The sequence below is a fragment of the Alosa alosa genome, chromosome 1, assembly GCF_017589495.1.
Source record: "Alosa alosa isolate M-15738 ecotype Scorff River chromosome 1, AALO_Geno_1.1, whole genome shotgun sequence".
NCBI classification, from domain to species: domain Eukaryota; kingdom Metazoa; phylum Chordata; class Actinopteri; order Clupeiformes; family Clupeidae; genus Alosa; species Alosa alosa.
In genome coordinates this window covers 13188941-13206306 of record NC_063189.1, presented here as the reverse complement: position 1 = coordinate 13206306, position 17366 = coordinate 13188941, and the positions used below count along the sequence as shown (strand labels likewise).

General features: G+C 44.3%; 1 protein-coding gene across 2 annotated transcripts; it reads right to left on the bottom strand.

Annotated features, from left to right (window-relative positions):
- Positions 1-1360: 1360 nt before the first annotated feature.
- On the bottom strand, positions 1361-17262 carry fam163aa (family with sequence similarity 163 member Aa). Of its 2 annotated transcripts, XM_048242847.1 has the most exons (5): positions 13905-17262; positions 3808-3920; positions 3535-3559; positions 3277-3391; positions 1361-3076 (listed from the first exon to the last, which is right to left on the bottom strand). In XM_048242847.1, the coding sequence occupies exons 4-5, from the start codon at positions 3367-3369 to the stop codon at positions 2681-2683; spliced, it is 489 nt and encodes a 162-aa protein (XP_048098804.1). In that variant the 5' UTR covers positions 3370-3391; positions 3535-3559; positions 3808-3920; positions 13905-17262; the 3' UTR covers positions 1361-2680. The 2 variants fall into 2 exon arrangements, with proteins under 2 accessions (XP_048098804.1, XP_048098813.1); XM_048242856.1 differs by lacking the exons at positions 3535-3559; positions 3808-3920; positions 13905-17262 and having other exon boundaries at positions 3277-3527.
- Positions 17263-17366: the final 104 nt, after the last annotated feature.

Below are 17366 nucleotides of genomic sequence, written 5' to 3'. Positions count from 1 at the left end.
TAAATCCTGAAGTGCATTCAAATAAAAGTTATCAAATGAACTAACGCTAATTCTTTGGAAAATGTGATAAAAATCCAAACCACTATGTTATTTTGTTTTTATAAAAGATTACTATCGTTTTGCACCAAATCAAATTATTACCAAAAACCCTCAAATGTCAGATAGATTATTTTACTTCTCAGTTGACAAAGTGTTACTGTAGTAACCAGCCCACTGTTCCTGAGCCAATGCCTGCAGTAAGCGACACTACAGTATAGCTTTTCATATTACCAACAGAGATGACCTCAGAGAGTGTTGTGAGATTAGATTGTAACAGAGAAATGGACTGTGGCACTGCTTCATTCAGAGACTCTACCCAGAAACTTACAGAGGAGCTTCAGTGATTATTCGAGCATGCCAAGCAGTCCACAGCCACTGCACACTGGTGTCTTCTTTTTCTGAAGGAGCTCAGTAGTGTTTTTCAAGCATCAGTGTTCTGCTAATGTGTGCTATGTGGTTCTGGATGGAAGGTAAAGGGTTCCTTGTTATGTGAAACCTATATGACAGGGTTTTGGGTAATTGCGTCCACTGCCCACTGACCCAACTTGTCACCTAAATGCTCTAGGTGTCAAGTCAGATATTCTGAATATGCCATCACAGCTGTCAGGCTATTGGTAAAGAAAAAATGAGTGCTGTGTAGGATATTAATCATATTTAGAAAGCTGGGTCGATTTTGCAGGCTAGCTAGGGTTCCATCTAACTAATTCACATATGTTAAGTGCATTCATGAAAATCTGGCAAATCTCCTTATCATGTGAGGAGTATGGAACAGCTGTAGCTGCATATATGGTGCTGCTGTCGAGGGCAAATTTTATTTATTTTTTTTAAAAAGAGAGAATTTGTGTTGATAGGAATAACCCTGTAGCTCATTCAAATTCTAATATTTCATGCACATTTTACATGTTCCCGGTCATTATTTTCTTTTAATGTGCATTAGGTTGTTGGACGTAAATCCAGTTTGCCATATATGGTCATTCGTCAAAGCATGCAGATATGTCGTCAGCATGAAATCAACCAAAAAGAAGTGTCCAGGCATTTATAAATATTTATTAATATTCAAAAGGGAACATTCTGTGAATTAAGTGGCTGATGCTCTTGAGGAATTTCAAATGACAAATTAAATAATGTTTTAGGTCTAAGACATTAAAATCACTTTTGAGAGGAAGCTGTAGGCCGTAAGTGTTTTGCAGTAAATTGCTGCATTCTATAGTGTAAAGCTATGGGTCACATTATATTAGAAAGTAAGTTTACATCATTTTAATGCTAATGTTTATGGATATAAAATCATGTAGATATGGACTGAATAAAACCCATGACAGAATTGAATTGATAATTGGTTTTATATGTTGCTTTAGTGTGAATATTCACGACACTTGGTGAACACAGTGAAAAAACTTTAATTTCAGTATATATAATTATTATTTCAACATATTTAATAATTCAACAATTTAAAGTCATTTATAACACAGCAGGGAAGTTTTGTGTCCTGGTGAAGGTGTGATAATATTTATAAAGACTATTTCATGGATACGTTGGGTCCAAAACGGAACAGAATAAAACACAGGAGAAACTAGGAAGGTAAATGCACTGTGGAGATGAACATAATGGGACATTCATAGGTGGTACATTGATAGAAACCATACATACAATTAACAGATATTTCATTCATTTAACACTAAACACAATGCAGTTTAAAAAGACACACTCTACTCGAGAGAAATGAAAAAGAAGAGATAATGTGACTGCATAACATAATGCTCATTATGTAAATTAATAGAACAGCCAGTCAGCCATAGAAACAAAACCTGTGAATAACAATTCTGGACTTGCACATTTTGCTGTCTCAAAATGAAGAGGCAATGTTACCCTGGGAAAACAAACTGGTAATGTGGAAAGAATCATAGAGGTAATTTCATAATAATACAATTCATATCCACTTTCACTCAGACATAGCAGCCGCGAAAAAGGTAAATTATATGTACAAATCTGCCCTGCCCCTCACATTGTATGTGTTCGCAGAGAAGTAACCTCTGTTACATTACAGGGGTCTTTTGGAAGTCTTGTTCTCTTCTCCATTTTAATATCTGGCATACAGTACTTGCATAGAGACAACCTTAAAATTGTTTGACTCTTTTTCTGTTTGCTACAGATCTACAAAATGAAAATAAAACACAGTGATCCTTAGAAGTAAGAGTATCAATTCTCCCAGTCGAGCAACGAGTACATATTTCTATTAACTTTCTTTTTTCCAACTAACAAGAGGGTAAAACAGACCGCAGAGAAGGTGAGAGAAGGTGAGAGGGGAAAAGAGCACTCGGCATATAGCCCTCACAGTTCATGTCTGTCGAATGAAAAAGAGAAAAGGTTGGCAGCAGAGAGGGGAAAGCTTACAGGAGAGAGAAAAACTGGATCAAAAACCGAGAACCGAGGACAAGTCGTGAGGGAACTGGGACGGTTGGCATCGGTGGGGGGGATGGCCTGTAGTAGATATGACCTTCACAGGTGACCCCTGTTAAGGTCAATTTCCCTTCCTGTGCCATGATGGGTGGCAAAATACATTTTTTTCGATCTTTTTTGGGGGTGGGGTGGGGGGGTGTGGTTGGGTATTGTGTCCTGCCATTGGGTGTGTTCCCGCCTCGGCTCAGACGTCGGTGCTGATGGCGCGGGTGTTGGTGTAGAAGTCGGGGGTGGAGCGGCTACTCAGCGGCGCCGAGTGCAGGGAGGACATGGAGAAAGACGCGGCCGGGTTCTCGTAGTGGGCAGGCATGAAGGCCATCCGCTCGCCGCCGTTGCGCAGGTCGTCCATGGAGCGCATGTAGTAGGGCGAGCACGTCGGGCAGAATTTGTGCGCCGGCGGCAACTGATGCTGCGGCAGCTGCGCCGCCGCCGCCACCGCCGGCTCGTACGGCAGCGCGAGAGGCGTGACCGCCGAGCCGTCCACCCCGGGGGCGCTGCATGCGTTGCAGGCAAACTGTGGCTGAGGGTCCCCGGTAGAGCCTGCGTCCACTTCCGAGTCATTCCTCTTACAGCAGTAATACTGTGGAGAGATGGGGGGGGAGCAGTGTAGAAGAGGAGGAGGAGAGAGGAGGAGGCCTATGGTCAAATTGCAGTTCAGTCTGTGAGTATTTGGAGTGTGATGTGTGAGTATATGAATCCACGTGCATATGTGTGTGTGTGTGTGTTTTGGTTCACCAAATCATGTGTCTACACATTTTAAACTTGATGAGGCCAAATTACCTGGAGTCTACAGTAACACAGCACTGCTATGATACACAGGAGTATCACCGTTGCGAGAATTCCTCCAGTTATGACAACAGTTCCAGCTGTCATCCGACCAGATCTCCATCAAACCCTGCACATCCAATACAGAAAATGAGCCAGCAGACATTTACACATGCAGAACTGATTTTACACGTCTTTCACGCTAAGCCAAAACAAACCATTTGCCACCTTAATGTATCCCCAAACACCCAAAAGTCATTGATAATCACTTACATTCAGCAATGTGTGCTTTTAGTACCTGCCGAGATAATAAATGGTTACCATTAAACAACCTAACAGCATGATGCATAGCTGACACACAAACACTCTGGCATTATAGAGGTGCAGAAAAAGCATGCAGTCAGCCTTCAGTGTGTGTTTCAGTGGAACAGAGACGTGAGTGCCTGATTGAGTGCAGTGTGGTGCGGTGTGGTGTGTGTGTGTGTGTGTGTGTGTGTGTGGGGTATGTGTGTGGGGTGGGTAGTTGAGCGCAGTAGGTGAACCTACATCAGGAGAGCGGGAGAGGAGGGGCAGGAGGGCACCAGGGGGCCTGTGGGCACAGCTGCAGCTCCGAAGGCACCAGGCATGGGTCACAGCGCCTCGACTGAATGGAGCCTCTGCTGGTCTCACACGCGACACAGAGAACAAACAAAAACAAAAACAACACAAATTAAAATAGGCCCCGCTCAGCAGTAATGTGCTAAAAGACTGAGAACCACGGTTAACGTTACAGTATGGAAAGCCTTGTGTTACTAAGTGACTACTCTTGTTGTCAGACAACCATTTTGTCTTCCTTGCAGTGATACCACAGTTACCCACAAGATGGTGTGCAGGTGCACTAGCTGCAATACTGTAACTGCACTTTATGTTATGCATAATGACCACAAATACCATATCTTGATACATATCTAAATGCAACATGTTACATCATGAAACGAAGCACCAGTGGCATGACACTTGACTGTTCATAGCTGTTCAGATACAGAAATAATGATTAAATCTGAGGACAGAATGGAGAGGTGATGGAGATTTGGCCAACCCAATTGCCAGCTAAAGAGGAAGAGAGAATTGGCACGGAATGTCATATTGCTAGAGTGCAAATATGATACTGATATACCTCCTGGCATGTCCTTTAAAGGGCTAGCATGTCTCTCGATATCCAAATCGAAGAGTATGGATCTGACCACGCATGTTACCTCTATGAAACCCACAGGAAAGTGACATCGAGAAACAGCCCCACTGGCCTTTTAAAGCTCCACCTCTTGGGCAAGAGAACACCGTTGTCAGGAGCACAGATTAGCCCAGTTTCCCCAGCTAGCTCTTCTCTTCCTGTCCATTTTGGTTGCAAGTAAGAGCACTAAATTATATAGGGCGATGGGGAATGCTAATGTGGTTAAAAGCAACGTGCCATCTATTCTCCCTGGAACGTGTCCAAGCACTGTTTCAACAGCTCCTCCTCTGTTTCCACAGCTCCTCCTCTGCTTCCTTCTCCTCCTGGGCCCACGTGAGCAGGGATGGGCATGGAGGAGTGATCCTCTGGAGGCTTGGCCTCCTCCGATGGGAACAGGTGTCTCCGACAGTGAGGTACCGCAGAGAGCTGGCCGTGTTGAGCTGGCTTACTGGCAAGGGAGCAGGGATGACTACAATGGGGGAAATGGGCTTATGAGATACAGAGAGGTATAGGCGTAAGAGTCCAGGGTCTGTGAGGACAGATCTGTGAAGCAGAGGAATCGTATCATATATGAATGCGAACTGCCAAAGCTGTATCCATCAGAGAGGAGGCCATAGCTTTGAATAGTGGGCCGTTCAGACAGCAAATATATCTGTCTGAAAGAGAAGGATTCAGAGACATATCCATCTGAGAGGTCTGTTCACCCCACTACACCATTTCAAACTGGATATGTAATCCTGGATTTTTTTTTAGTGTGAACACTTCTTTGATTTTGTGGGTGAATGAAGTACAGTGAAATGGTAAAAGTTCATATTACAGGTGTTAGGGTTTGTTTGTTTGTCAGTTTGTTAAAAAAAAGAAACGTTGTTTATTGTGGAATTCAGACACATGGATCATTTTTTTCCTTTGCCCATGCAAGAGCAAGACTAGCAGCCTGGCAGGACTGACATAAGTAACATAAGAACAAACACCAAACACCAATGCACGAGTGCCAAGGACCACAAGCATAAGAACCCCCAAGGCTACTCTGTCTGCAGTCTGCCTTTCGTCCCCAAGCCAAAACAAAAGAACTCTTAAAGTAAATGGCTTCTTATATTGGCCCTTACTTTCCCTGGAGAGTCCTCTGGTAAATGGAGCATCAATTATGCATGGCGGAGAGTAAGAGACACCGCATGTGGACAGGCCGCTCCACCACGCTGGCCCCAGCGGATTACATTTCAGCCGTCCGATATGATATCGACGCCCGAGTCTCTTAATGAAAAGCTAAGTGTCCATGTGTGTGTATGTGTGTGTGCGTGCGTGTCTGTAGATGTGTGTGTGTGTGTTTCTGTGTATGTGTGTGTGAGTCTGTGTCATGTGGACATGAGTAGGGGGAGGTTTGGCAGCATCGGACCCTCAGTGCAGGCACGTCCAGCTGTGAGGAGTGATGCAGTGATAAGGGGGTTGGACTGGCCGGCCCGGCGGAGAGGAGCGGAGGGCAGCGTGACCTGGAGCGGGCCTTGTCAGCGTGCCCGTTCATCATCCGGCTCCCTCTATTACAGCAATGAGTCTGCAGATCAATAGACAGACGCTCGTATATCTCCGTTACCATGGCATCTCGGGGGACACTGACCCACTTCTCCTTTAACACCACCAACCTCTGTCTCTCTCTCTCTCTCCCCCTGTCTCTTTCTGTCTCTCTCTCTCTCTCCCCCTCCCTCTCCCTTTCTCTCTGCCCTCCCTCTCTCTCATTCTCAGTCTTCTATCTCTTGGCCTGACTCCTCATCTTTGATCAGATGGCCTTTATTTAATCCGCTGCTGTTGTGATGCCTCTTCTGTAATGTCAGCGGTCAGCTCTGCTCAGCTCTCCGCGGGAATGCTCTTTTGACTTTCCTTCCTGCCTGTCAGTGGCTAGTTGTCTGTTCTCTCTCTCCCTCTCTCTCCCTCCCTCTTCCTCTCTGACAGGCTGTCTGTTTGACGGCAGTGAAGGCTACTTGGTGGTCGGGCAGAGTTCATTCTGTTTGTTGTTCTGTCGAAATTGCTTACACCCCGTATAACATATTTGTTACATTCTAAGTCAGCTTTCCACAGTTAAACTGAAACGAACAAAGTTACATTGACTGATGAATAGCATAAATGAAAAGTTTTCTATGCAGAGGCTTAGACTGCGTACACGAGTCTTAGATTTTGTCTTAGTAAAGAATGTGCACCACTGAAATTAACACATTTGCTTCTTTCATGCATTCGAGTGAGCTGCTGACAAGGTGCAGAGGAAATGACAAACAGGCAGCTGGAGGATACTCTGGGAGTTTTTCCACCAACAGAGAACGCATTCTTGAACCGGTTCAGTTCAGAATGTCATGAACCTTGGTGCTATGTAGTGAACCAGCCTGCATTTCCACCAGTTTTGAACAGAACCAGGATGTGTTGCATGCATAAACAAGAGTTAATGGCATGCTTAAACAGGACATAATAATGACAGTGGTGGTCCCATACAAATGGGAGAAATTATGCTAGTTAAGTCCTGCAGTGTAATGCTAGTTGACTAGTTTTGTTTACTTCTGGCAACAGTTGATACAGAAAGAAAACTCATGCTTTTAGCCCTCTCCTCTCTGAATGGTAGAATGATACGCTCACTCCAGACCGCAGGAAAAAACTACTATTTCTTGGTTCCAGCTCCGAACCAAAATGTCACGTTCTGAACTGGTTTTTGTTTGGTCAAAATGCTCCGGATGGTTCAAATGTTGGTTCACGAATGGTAACGGAACCGGTTCTCTGTCAGTGGAAAAGGGCTATCAGACCTGTTTCCCAAGAATGAAGAAGTGAATTGAATGATGAGCATAAAGATATAAAAGAATCTTTCAAATAAACTGTATTATATTCAGTCTTTCATAAGCCCTTTGTGATTTAACAGCATTTGGAATGGTGCTGGAAGCCTAAGTGTAGAAGAGGATATTAGAGCCTACAGAAGCATTCAACTGCACTCCAAACACTCCACGCTCTTGCATTTCTCAGATTATGGCTTTTGTGTTCTCAAATCTCCAACACTAAGATTTTCTCTTTTTTCTGTCACACTTCTGGGAGTTTGCCGGCCTCCCACAGCATGGAGCTATCCCACAAATCGTAAGAATCGAGCCATCTCGGATGCCGCACTCCAAGAATAGCCCAGGGGGGATGGTAGCTGAAATAGTCCAAGCTTTCATTTAATCTCACTGCAGGGCCTGTTTTTATTCCAAACACTTAAATGACTGACTCTAATGAATTACTTACTCTTGCAATAAAAGGAACAGAAAGAGGGAGAGAGAGAGAGAGAGAGAGAGAGAGAGAGAGAGAGAGAGAGAGAGAGAGAGAGAGAGAGAGAGAGAGAGAGAGAGAGAGAGAGAGAGAGAGAGGCAGACAACGAAGCCCAACCCAGCCTCTTCTTGAGCTCTCCTTTACATGACTTTCCGTTCTATTGCTCTTCACAGAGAAGGAGGAGAGGGAATTTTTGGGGGAGATCTGCATGGAGAAACTGGACAGGATTGAGTCATTTTTTTGTGTGGCTCATTCAATTAAATTCAATTCAATTGTATTTATTCATATAGCACCAATAACAATTGTCTCAAGGCAATTGCTATTGGCACCCTGGCAACTGCACCCTGCAAAACCAAGCAGTAAGATGAAGGGGGGAAGGGAAAACTTCATTTTAACAGGAGCCTCTTCATAAGGGGCTGGCCAGATACGGACAAGGGGGCGAGAGGAGGAGATGAGGTGAGGTAAGAATCAGAAGCACGCAGATCCATGTTTACATGTGAACATGCACTGTGCATGCATCAGGATTAAACATAAACATACAAAGTATGAGCATATGCAGTCAATGATACATACAATGGCACATACTTAAAAAGCTATTCAAAGAATTAGATGTAGAAGAGCTAGGCATGTACACAGCACACTCATAAGGCTAGTCTCATAAGGACAAGCAGAAATATGAAGCTATGGAAGCTATGTCAATATATAAATATTACTTCAGCCAGTGGTCACTCACAACAGGCATTATTTCGACACTGACCACAGTGAGCTCTACCCTTCATCTGGTGCTTGTGATGATGATGGGATATGGGAGAAGCTCTCTGTCTTGTACATCATCGCCTGGCATCACTGTCATCATTATAACTGTCAGTCAAGAATCAGCTACCTGCAAGACACCACCCTCCCCCGCCACACACACACACCATCCCAGACTTCACTCAGTGGGGCTCAGGAACGGACACTGAAATGGATGTTGAAATGAAGACCTAGAAATAAAGGGTGACATCTGAAAAAGGCCAGAGTAGACACTAGAAGACAAGACACCGAAATAAGAAATGGACCATTGAAATAAAAATGGAAAATCACTATAAGCCTCAAAAGAAGCGCGCACAAAAGAATGGATGTTGCTGAGCTACACCCATCCTCTTTCCAAGACATCAACATCACACAGACATGAACCAACAACTGTCCAACACCACAGAGCAATCCCCCCCCCCCACACACACACACACACTAGTCACCAGTGCACTTGGAAATGTCCGAGTAGGCATAAGGCATGGACACAAGCTGTGGTGCTGGCAGCGGCGCTGTCCCTCGGAGGCACTGGGTAAGGAGGCTCTGTTGTGTGCCAGCGTCTATCTCATCACACCCCAGCCTCTGTCTCTCCCAGTTCACGCTGAGTGCAGCCCGCGCTGGGACTGTGCAGTGTCCACATACTTGGTAATTGTCTTTTTGGCAGGGACCAGCCGCAAGTTATGGATCCACAATCACTCCACATTCGAGCAATTCTGCGATGTGCTTCTTTGACCCTACCCACCAGCAATATCTTTTTATAGCACTCTTATCTTTGCTACAGGAAACGTCATTTGAAATGGGATTTTTTTTAATCTACAGAATGAAAAGGGCCTGTGAACAAGTGGCCAGATTTTTAAAAATAAATTTTGTGGTATGAAGAAAATGTGTGGTTTAAGAATGAGGGAAAGAAAGGGAACTATCTCCAAATGATCAGATCTCTGGATGAGTATGATGGGTTGAGGGGAGAGGCTGAAGAATGGAGGCTGTGACTGAATCACTGAATTACAAAATGATGTTGGAACAGTGGGGGGAAGCTGCTGAGAAAACTCGTGTAAGCTTAGCTCATGATGATCAAACTCATTCATGCAAGCCTTTCCATCTTTTATGCTTTTGCACCCCCAGATTATGGCTAAAATCCAAACAATCTCCTCTTATACTCCACACTCTTCTGTTGGTCCTAGACACACAGTATTTCTCGAGATGAGAGCAGTCTGTTTAGGCCAAGCCAGAAACATGGCACTTCTCCATTCTATTGGTGACATATGAACACTTCCAGGAAATTATGTGAGGAAGATTTTTGCCATCTGTCATTCAACAGGGGGATATGTCACAACAGCCTGCTCTGGAGTGGAGCTGGGCCACATCTGGCCTGGAGTCACTGTGCCCTGTCTGGGCCTGAGGCAGCTTCTCTCTCAGAGAGCCCCCTCTGTCAGACTCCTGCTGGGGCCCCCCTGTGTGTGTGTGTGTGTGTACTATAGAGAGAGCTCTCTGGGCAGATTTATGGCTGTCCAGCAGGCACATCTCGCTCCAAGGACAAATCAACAGACAGCTTCAGATGTCAGGCAGTAAAGCAACATTCAGCTGCTGACTTGGGTCTTATTCAGCAATTGTGGCGGTGCTGCTTTAATTTGGACAGTGTTTATTTAAAGCACATAAAGGAACAACAACCACTCAGAAAAAACAAGATAAAATGTTGCTGATTGGACTCATTAAAAAGCAGACACAGTCCATGGGGTTCTGAGAGCCATTCCACATGACTTGCAGGCATCATCACACAGATTAGTTCAGAGGCACATATTCCTGTGTTTGTGTGTGTGTGTGTGTGTGTGTGTGTGTGTGTGTGTGTGTGTGTGTGTGTGTGTGTGTGTGCATGTGTATCTGGTCTGTCTGTCTTGGATATTGTCCCAACGTATTTTAGAATTTCAAAATCTTGCTCAATGCTGGGTTCTGTTTTCAGCATAAACAGGACTTCCTGTGTACTGTGTGCTTCCTGTGGTAAATTGGCCTAATTAAAATGATCATTAAACCGACATTGTGTCTGGTCACTGCCTCCTGAGCAGTACAACCTCTGGAACACATGAAATGTCACAAATACTTATAACTGCTCGCTGTATTCCATTTTACAAATTAAACAACTGAATTCAACCGACACAATATCCTTAGGACTGAATATTTTCCATGGTGACCACTGTTGAGTCTCTCCATGTCATTAGATTGGCATAGTGCAAGAATGAGCTCAATCCTTCCAAACTCAGATTTATCTCCATTTAAATAGCAGAGGAATATGTGATGTGAATATCCATCATTATCATTTGTTTCCTCACAGTCAGTCAGTCAGTGAGGACATGCGTCCATCCACACAGTGCCCGCCTCAGCGGTGGTCTCTGAAGGCCTGCGTACAGCGCAACACAGGCACCAGATGTGACCAGATGTGAAATCAAAAGCTCAGAAACAATCAGCCTGAAGTGATGTGATGTGAAAGTGTTTTTCCATTCGAGTAGATCCTGAAACACCCTAGTAAATGAGTCAGACACTGACTTTCGCTACCTCCCCCCTCTTCATCCTCCTCCTCCTCTTCACCCGCCTCCTCCTCCTCCTCCTCCTCCTCCTACGCCTACCCCTCCGTCGTCATAAACATGCCAAAATGTGTTGCCTCCTTGATACCCGATACCTGTTGCATTATTCAAGTGCCGCCAAGTAAACACAAACAGGCCCTGAAGGCTCCTCCCAGAGCCGCTTGTTTAACTAATCCATGATGTCATCTAGCACAAGGCAACGGGAAGATGGGTGCTGCTCACGTCCCTCTTCATTATTCAAATGAACCTTTCTCCAGTGACCACAGAAGTCAGCACCAGCCAAGCAGACAGGGAGAGTAGGAGACCTGATCATTTTTGAATGAATCCCTGAGCCCTGATATATCCACTGTTAAATAATGACATGAATATTTCGGTGAGGTAGCCTCTAACTTTGCACTTGGAATCACGGCGAGCCTGCAATTTTAAAGCCGCGCTGCTCAATTATTTAAATATAATTCCCGTAACAATATTTTTCCATCACCAGGCAATTTAGCCAGGTAGTCCAAGTCAAGACTTTCTCCACCCCATCCTCTTCAAAAGCACTCATCTCCACCGTGCAAGGAGAAGAGAATACATCTGAATCTAGGACAGCTGCGCCACTAGCAAAACTTGAATAACAGAAGGTGAAAGAAAGAATAGTACTCCTGTATTTAGCAATTTGCACAAACCATGTTTAAAAGCACTATGATTACCTCAATTCCAGAGTTTAAATGTTTTAGTACGATTCAGTGCCCATGACTGATCCCATTAAGAGTTTGGATTTGACTTATACATATCTGGAAAATGCTGCTGTCGTCAGAAGGCATTTGGAAAATAGGCTCTGATCACCTCAAAATCTGCACATGAATGGTATGACATTTTATTGTCATAACCATGATATGGGCCAATGATTTTACCACTTGTGGCCAACGGCCTTTAACTGCCAGAAATCTACTGATCATCCTGACTCTGAGATTACATACATGGTCCCATGTGCAGGTGCGCCAGTAGCCTACTGATAAGGACACCCCTTCAGTCATCTGTGGCACAAATATGCCCCCATTAATGTGTTTGTGTGAGAGAGAGAAAGAGAGAGAGAAAGAGAGAGAGAGAGAGAAAGATATCATTTGATGATGGTAGTTCAATTACACACCTCGTGGTAGTCCATTTGCCTTTCAAAGACTTAACTAAATAACAGCAATGACATTCAGTTGAGAGGCGATGTCCACTACATGATACCATGACACAAAGTCACATCTGAAATATCTACTGACCAGTCCCTAGAATACTCATGCAAGTTCAAGATGCAATAGCATTTCCATGCCGGAACACAACAAATGAGGATTCTTGTCATCAGCCAGGTCCCCAACAAGTAAATTGTCCTAATACTGCAGCATCTTACAGTAGCATTAACCAAAAACAGCACTGGAGGTTATGGATGGTTATGGATGGAGGTTATGGATTTCTTTCTGTAGATGGGTCTGTGCATCATGTCTCTCTGTCTTTGTCTGAACAGTGAACTGGCAAGGCGTCTACACAAATGTTCTATTTTATTGAGGAGCAGCTGATTCTCTTCTGATGAAGTTTTGAGACTGGGAGTAAAACAGAATCCTGTATTGTAAGCTCATAATCTGATAAGCGGACTGCTCAGCTGAGGTTGACTATCTGACTCAACTTGATCTAGTGTGAAGAAGTGTAGTTTGCTGCGCTTTGATTCAACTTGATGCTTATACAGAGCCAAGTTTTATCAGGGGCCTCTGGAAGCTCTTCCTTGTGACAGCACTTTGTACAGGCTCAAGAGTCCCTCTCTGTCAGGCACTGAGGCACTTTGATGGGATGTCACCCGCACAGGCGCCCTGCCTGGGGGACGCTGCTTTGTAAACTTCACACAGCACAGTCATCTGCTTAAAAACACAACCCACCACACACACACACACACACACACGCTTCTCCCACAAGCACCACATCTGCCAAGCCATAGCCGGCAGAAGGGATCACCGCAAATCCAGCAAAAACAAACCACATGGAAACAAGTGCAAACATCAGATGCAACATGGACTGTTAAGGACTGTTAAGGAGATCTGGACTGGCCAGCAACCCTGAGACCCCGAGGGTCTACCTTACACACTTGCCAACCCCAGAATGAGCAGTATAACAGCTTCCCCAAAAGGGAAGCATTACATCACTGCCACAGCACTTAGTGCTGGAGACACTGAGATGTGCATATAAAATGTATGGAAAGTGTATGGAGACACAGGTTAGCAGCCACCATACTCTCCTTTTTTTGCCATTTAAAATAATAGCAACATGGAATAGTGTTATTTCTGTTATTTCAGATAGCAATTCAGTAGACTAATGCAAAAAGAAACCGTGTGCACTGACATAATATTATCTTTTATCATCAACTAAAGAACAACCTTTGTATATGGACATATAGCTGCCTGGTGTGTAAAGTCTCTAGAAGTCACATGCCTTTCCATCGATATATTAAACAACAGGATGTTGCACTTTCTAGCTGGTTGCTCAGGAATAAGAATAATTTCATGTTTTATCTGCACGCATGCAAAGGCAAAAAATCCCGTCAAAGTAACATTACCAATGTCTGCGAATGTCTGTTAAAACACGGAGTAGGCTATTCCAAATATCAGCCGCCGATTGCGTCTCGTGGTGGCTGCACAAGGTTGCCCGATGCTTTGCTTCGTTGGCAGAAAATCTCCACTGTCCGCTACATACACATACACACAGACTGTGACATCTGTTATTCGAAAATGACCACGGTCACATCATCATTGGTTGTATGTATTTTTCCTTACCATGTCTGCCTTCTCCCTCAGCTGTGCTGGTCGTGTGAGAAATGATGTTGCATTTTCTTTGTGATTGCAGAGGCGCGAGTTGGTGTTATAGCCCAGATTGCGGCTCAGTATCCAACCCATGCAGAGAGTGGCTCAGGAGCGCTGTAGGGCGCTAAAGGAAACGCAACAGTCTGAGCAGCGGCAACGACCGGCAGAGGTCAGGGGACGAAGTCCTCATAGCCTACGCCTGCTGCAGGGGTCCGGAGTTAAAACATCGGCTTCGGCTACGTCACGTTTCACATGGTCTCCCAGAGAACAACCTCAACTACAATACGAATAGGACAAGCTATATTTAGGCGATTTGTAAATTAGTTTTAGTCACCTTGCACCTCCCCTGCATATCTGCTTACACTTAGAATGTAGGCTACAAACGCTCCCTTTCTTTTGACAATATTATTACAAGAGGAGAAATATTGCAAATACTCTAGCCTACTGTAAAACATGCTAAACAAACTTTAAACGTTACATTACATTGCCAATTTATTAATGGATAGAAGGCAATTATGACAAACATTCTAAGTAACAAGACAAAAAAAATGAGAATTATCATAAGCCACATCGCCACACCTATAGGCTTATTGGAACACAACAAACCCCACCCCAACAGCAAGCAAGTGATCATGCCACTGGGGAGTAACTGGGTGATCAGGGGCTAACCACATCTTTACAGACATTACAGCCAAACTATGTGCACTTATTTGTGCTCATCTGAAAGCTGCCTGACATCAGGTCCTGAATCCACACAAACCCTCCTCAGCCAGTCAATCAGTCAGTTAGTCTGTGCTCTCCAGCAGGCTGATGCTGTAACTGCTGACTACCACCAAGAAGACTTTCTACATATCTGTTGCATGGTCCTATAAATCAACCCTAATGAAATGTCACATGCTTTCGTACATCCATTTAAACCTAGGACTAGGATAAAAAAAGCATTTAAGTACTCTTTGTGGTGACCATGCCCCTTACTTAACAACCCTGCTGAAAAAACCTTATAAGAAAAAAGCTTATGCTGGTAGCTGGTTTTTGCTGGTCTAACTACTAATTAAGCCCTTGAAACATATCACTTCACAGATGCTTGCTGTGACAAAGTGTACCATGTTGAGGAGATGAGGGAGCCTGCAGACAGTGGTCTTAAAGTTCCACAAGAATACAATTTGGTGGGGGGTTGGCCTACTAAAGTACTCTGGCTCCCTGACACGATAAGGCACTTTTATCATCTGTCTCGCCACACTGGTCATGCTCACTTGCATAGTAAATCACAGCAGGCCCTCCTAGGGACTGTTTAAGACAGGTGCTAATTCAACCAGAAGTGATACTTTGCAAGAGAGTCCTGATTTAAATGGTGACTGCCTTGTAGTCAAACCATTCGGGCTTAGTTCTATGCCTCTTTTTAACTGAGGTAGAACCTATTTTGTCCCACTTCATTGCAATGCCTTTGTCTTTCATTCACACATTGGTCATTTGCGACAACTGCAGATTTATGAAACTAGAAATCGGAATTATTTATCAAATGCATTCAAGAATGCTGCTACGGTTGCTATGACACCTGTCAACATGCAGCTGCAGCTAATTGTTGTTTTGTTTCCTACTGTATTTCTCACAAATGCTGCACAACAGTGTAAAGTAAGGAGATACACATGGAGAGAAGGGGGAGGGACTAGAGGGACAGAGAGAGAAAACAACAAAGCTCTGCACAGCATGCCCCTGAATCACGGCCTGAGTTCATTATAATCCCTAGCAGGGTTCTGCGGCAAGAAACCAGAGCTGCATCCACCAAAATGGATCCCCTTTGCAGTGAACAAAGAGGTGAGAGTGAGCACTGAGACAAGAGTGAATGCAGAACACGTGAGCAAGAGTTGAGCCATGTGGGTCTGAGCGAGATGGAACCATAGGCTTCCATAAGCGCCTGTGCCAATGACCGCATCTGTCTGCAGGTCTGTCTGTTTGCATCTCCTGTATGATCCGGTGAGTGTCTAATGCTTTTCATATGCATCCATATTAATGACCTTTTTTTGCAGCGCATGTTAGAGCTGGGTGGAATGGAGCCGACACTGCATCAGTGGGGGTCATATGGGATTGTGCTGGGAAAATGGCACCGGAATTCACTGCTCTGATGCAGCAAGCAATCATAAAACAGAGAGAGCACGGCAGAGGGTGAGACAGCAAGAGCCAGCGCTACCTACTCTGGTTTAATAAAACGCATCTGTGGAAACTGAACTGGGAGCATTGGGCTAAGTGATACTAGACAAACCCTTTCCCATCACATTCCAAACATGTTAGATTTCAGTTTAGTTTGCCTTAAAAAGTACAATCACTGATGAAGTACCATTTAGATATTTGTATTGTTATCATTATTTTTTTCTTTTTCTTTGTTGGTTCCTTACACAGCTGATTATTAGTTGTGATTTATACTTTAGAAAACACTTCACACATGATTTTAAGGAGAATATTGACAGTGTGGAAATCCCAAATTCAGAGGTCCTGAATTTACATTATGGATTGATTCCTTAATGTAAGACAGAGCAAGACAGCTTAGTGCATAGTCAAATGCACAGAGCATTTCTCAAATATGAAGGTTTAACTGTGGAAATTTGCTATTGTCTTTTCAAAAGGGATTAGGCCTAAACCTGGCCTGGTGGAGGTGAAAGTTGTCATATCATATGACCGCAAAGCCCATTTTATGACAAACATTCTATATAAAAATATACTGACAAGAAAGTCTGACGTACGGATAGAAAAGATAATGCAGTTGCCGTAGGATCAGGTTGTGGTGTGCTGTTCCATTTGCTCATCGTGGGAGCGGGGGAAATGTGGCACTGCTTAACATACAGATGTGGCACCTTCAACCCGCCTAGTCCAAGTGCTGGCCCAGTGAACACATCTAAATTAAAGCTCGCACTCTAATGGTGTTAAGGCTGAAAGAGCCATGTTTCTGTACCACTAAACTCAATTAGCATCAACGCAAGCACGAAGTGAGCCTCGGAGCCGTTAGAACGCGCTGCTACAGGCTTTCAGGAGTTGGCATACGACACAAACAAAAGAGCCCCGTGAGCCATATCTGCCAAAAGGCACAAGGCCTCCTCACTCGCTGATATCAGTCTTACCAATTTGTGCTTTATTTATTCATCTTGTTTAACTGTTTTCTTTTTTAAAGTACATCTCCCACCACTTAAGCCGCTCGTTTGTCATGCCACTCAGAAGCACAGGAGGAGAGAGCGGGGCTGCATGGGTAAAAGGCACAGGAGAGAATCCATGAATCAGCGTAATAGATGCCGCCTTTCATCTGCCAGCACGCGAACATCCTCAGCTGCGCTGTGCCCCCCGGGGCCCCGGCAGGCTCAGTGCCAACTCTGCCCGTGAGCCTGCGACTCTGTGGAGCAATGCATCAGGTCTGATGCCGCCATTTAAAATGTGTAAATTAAATGT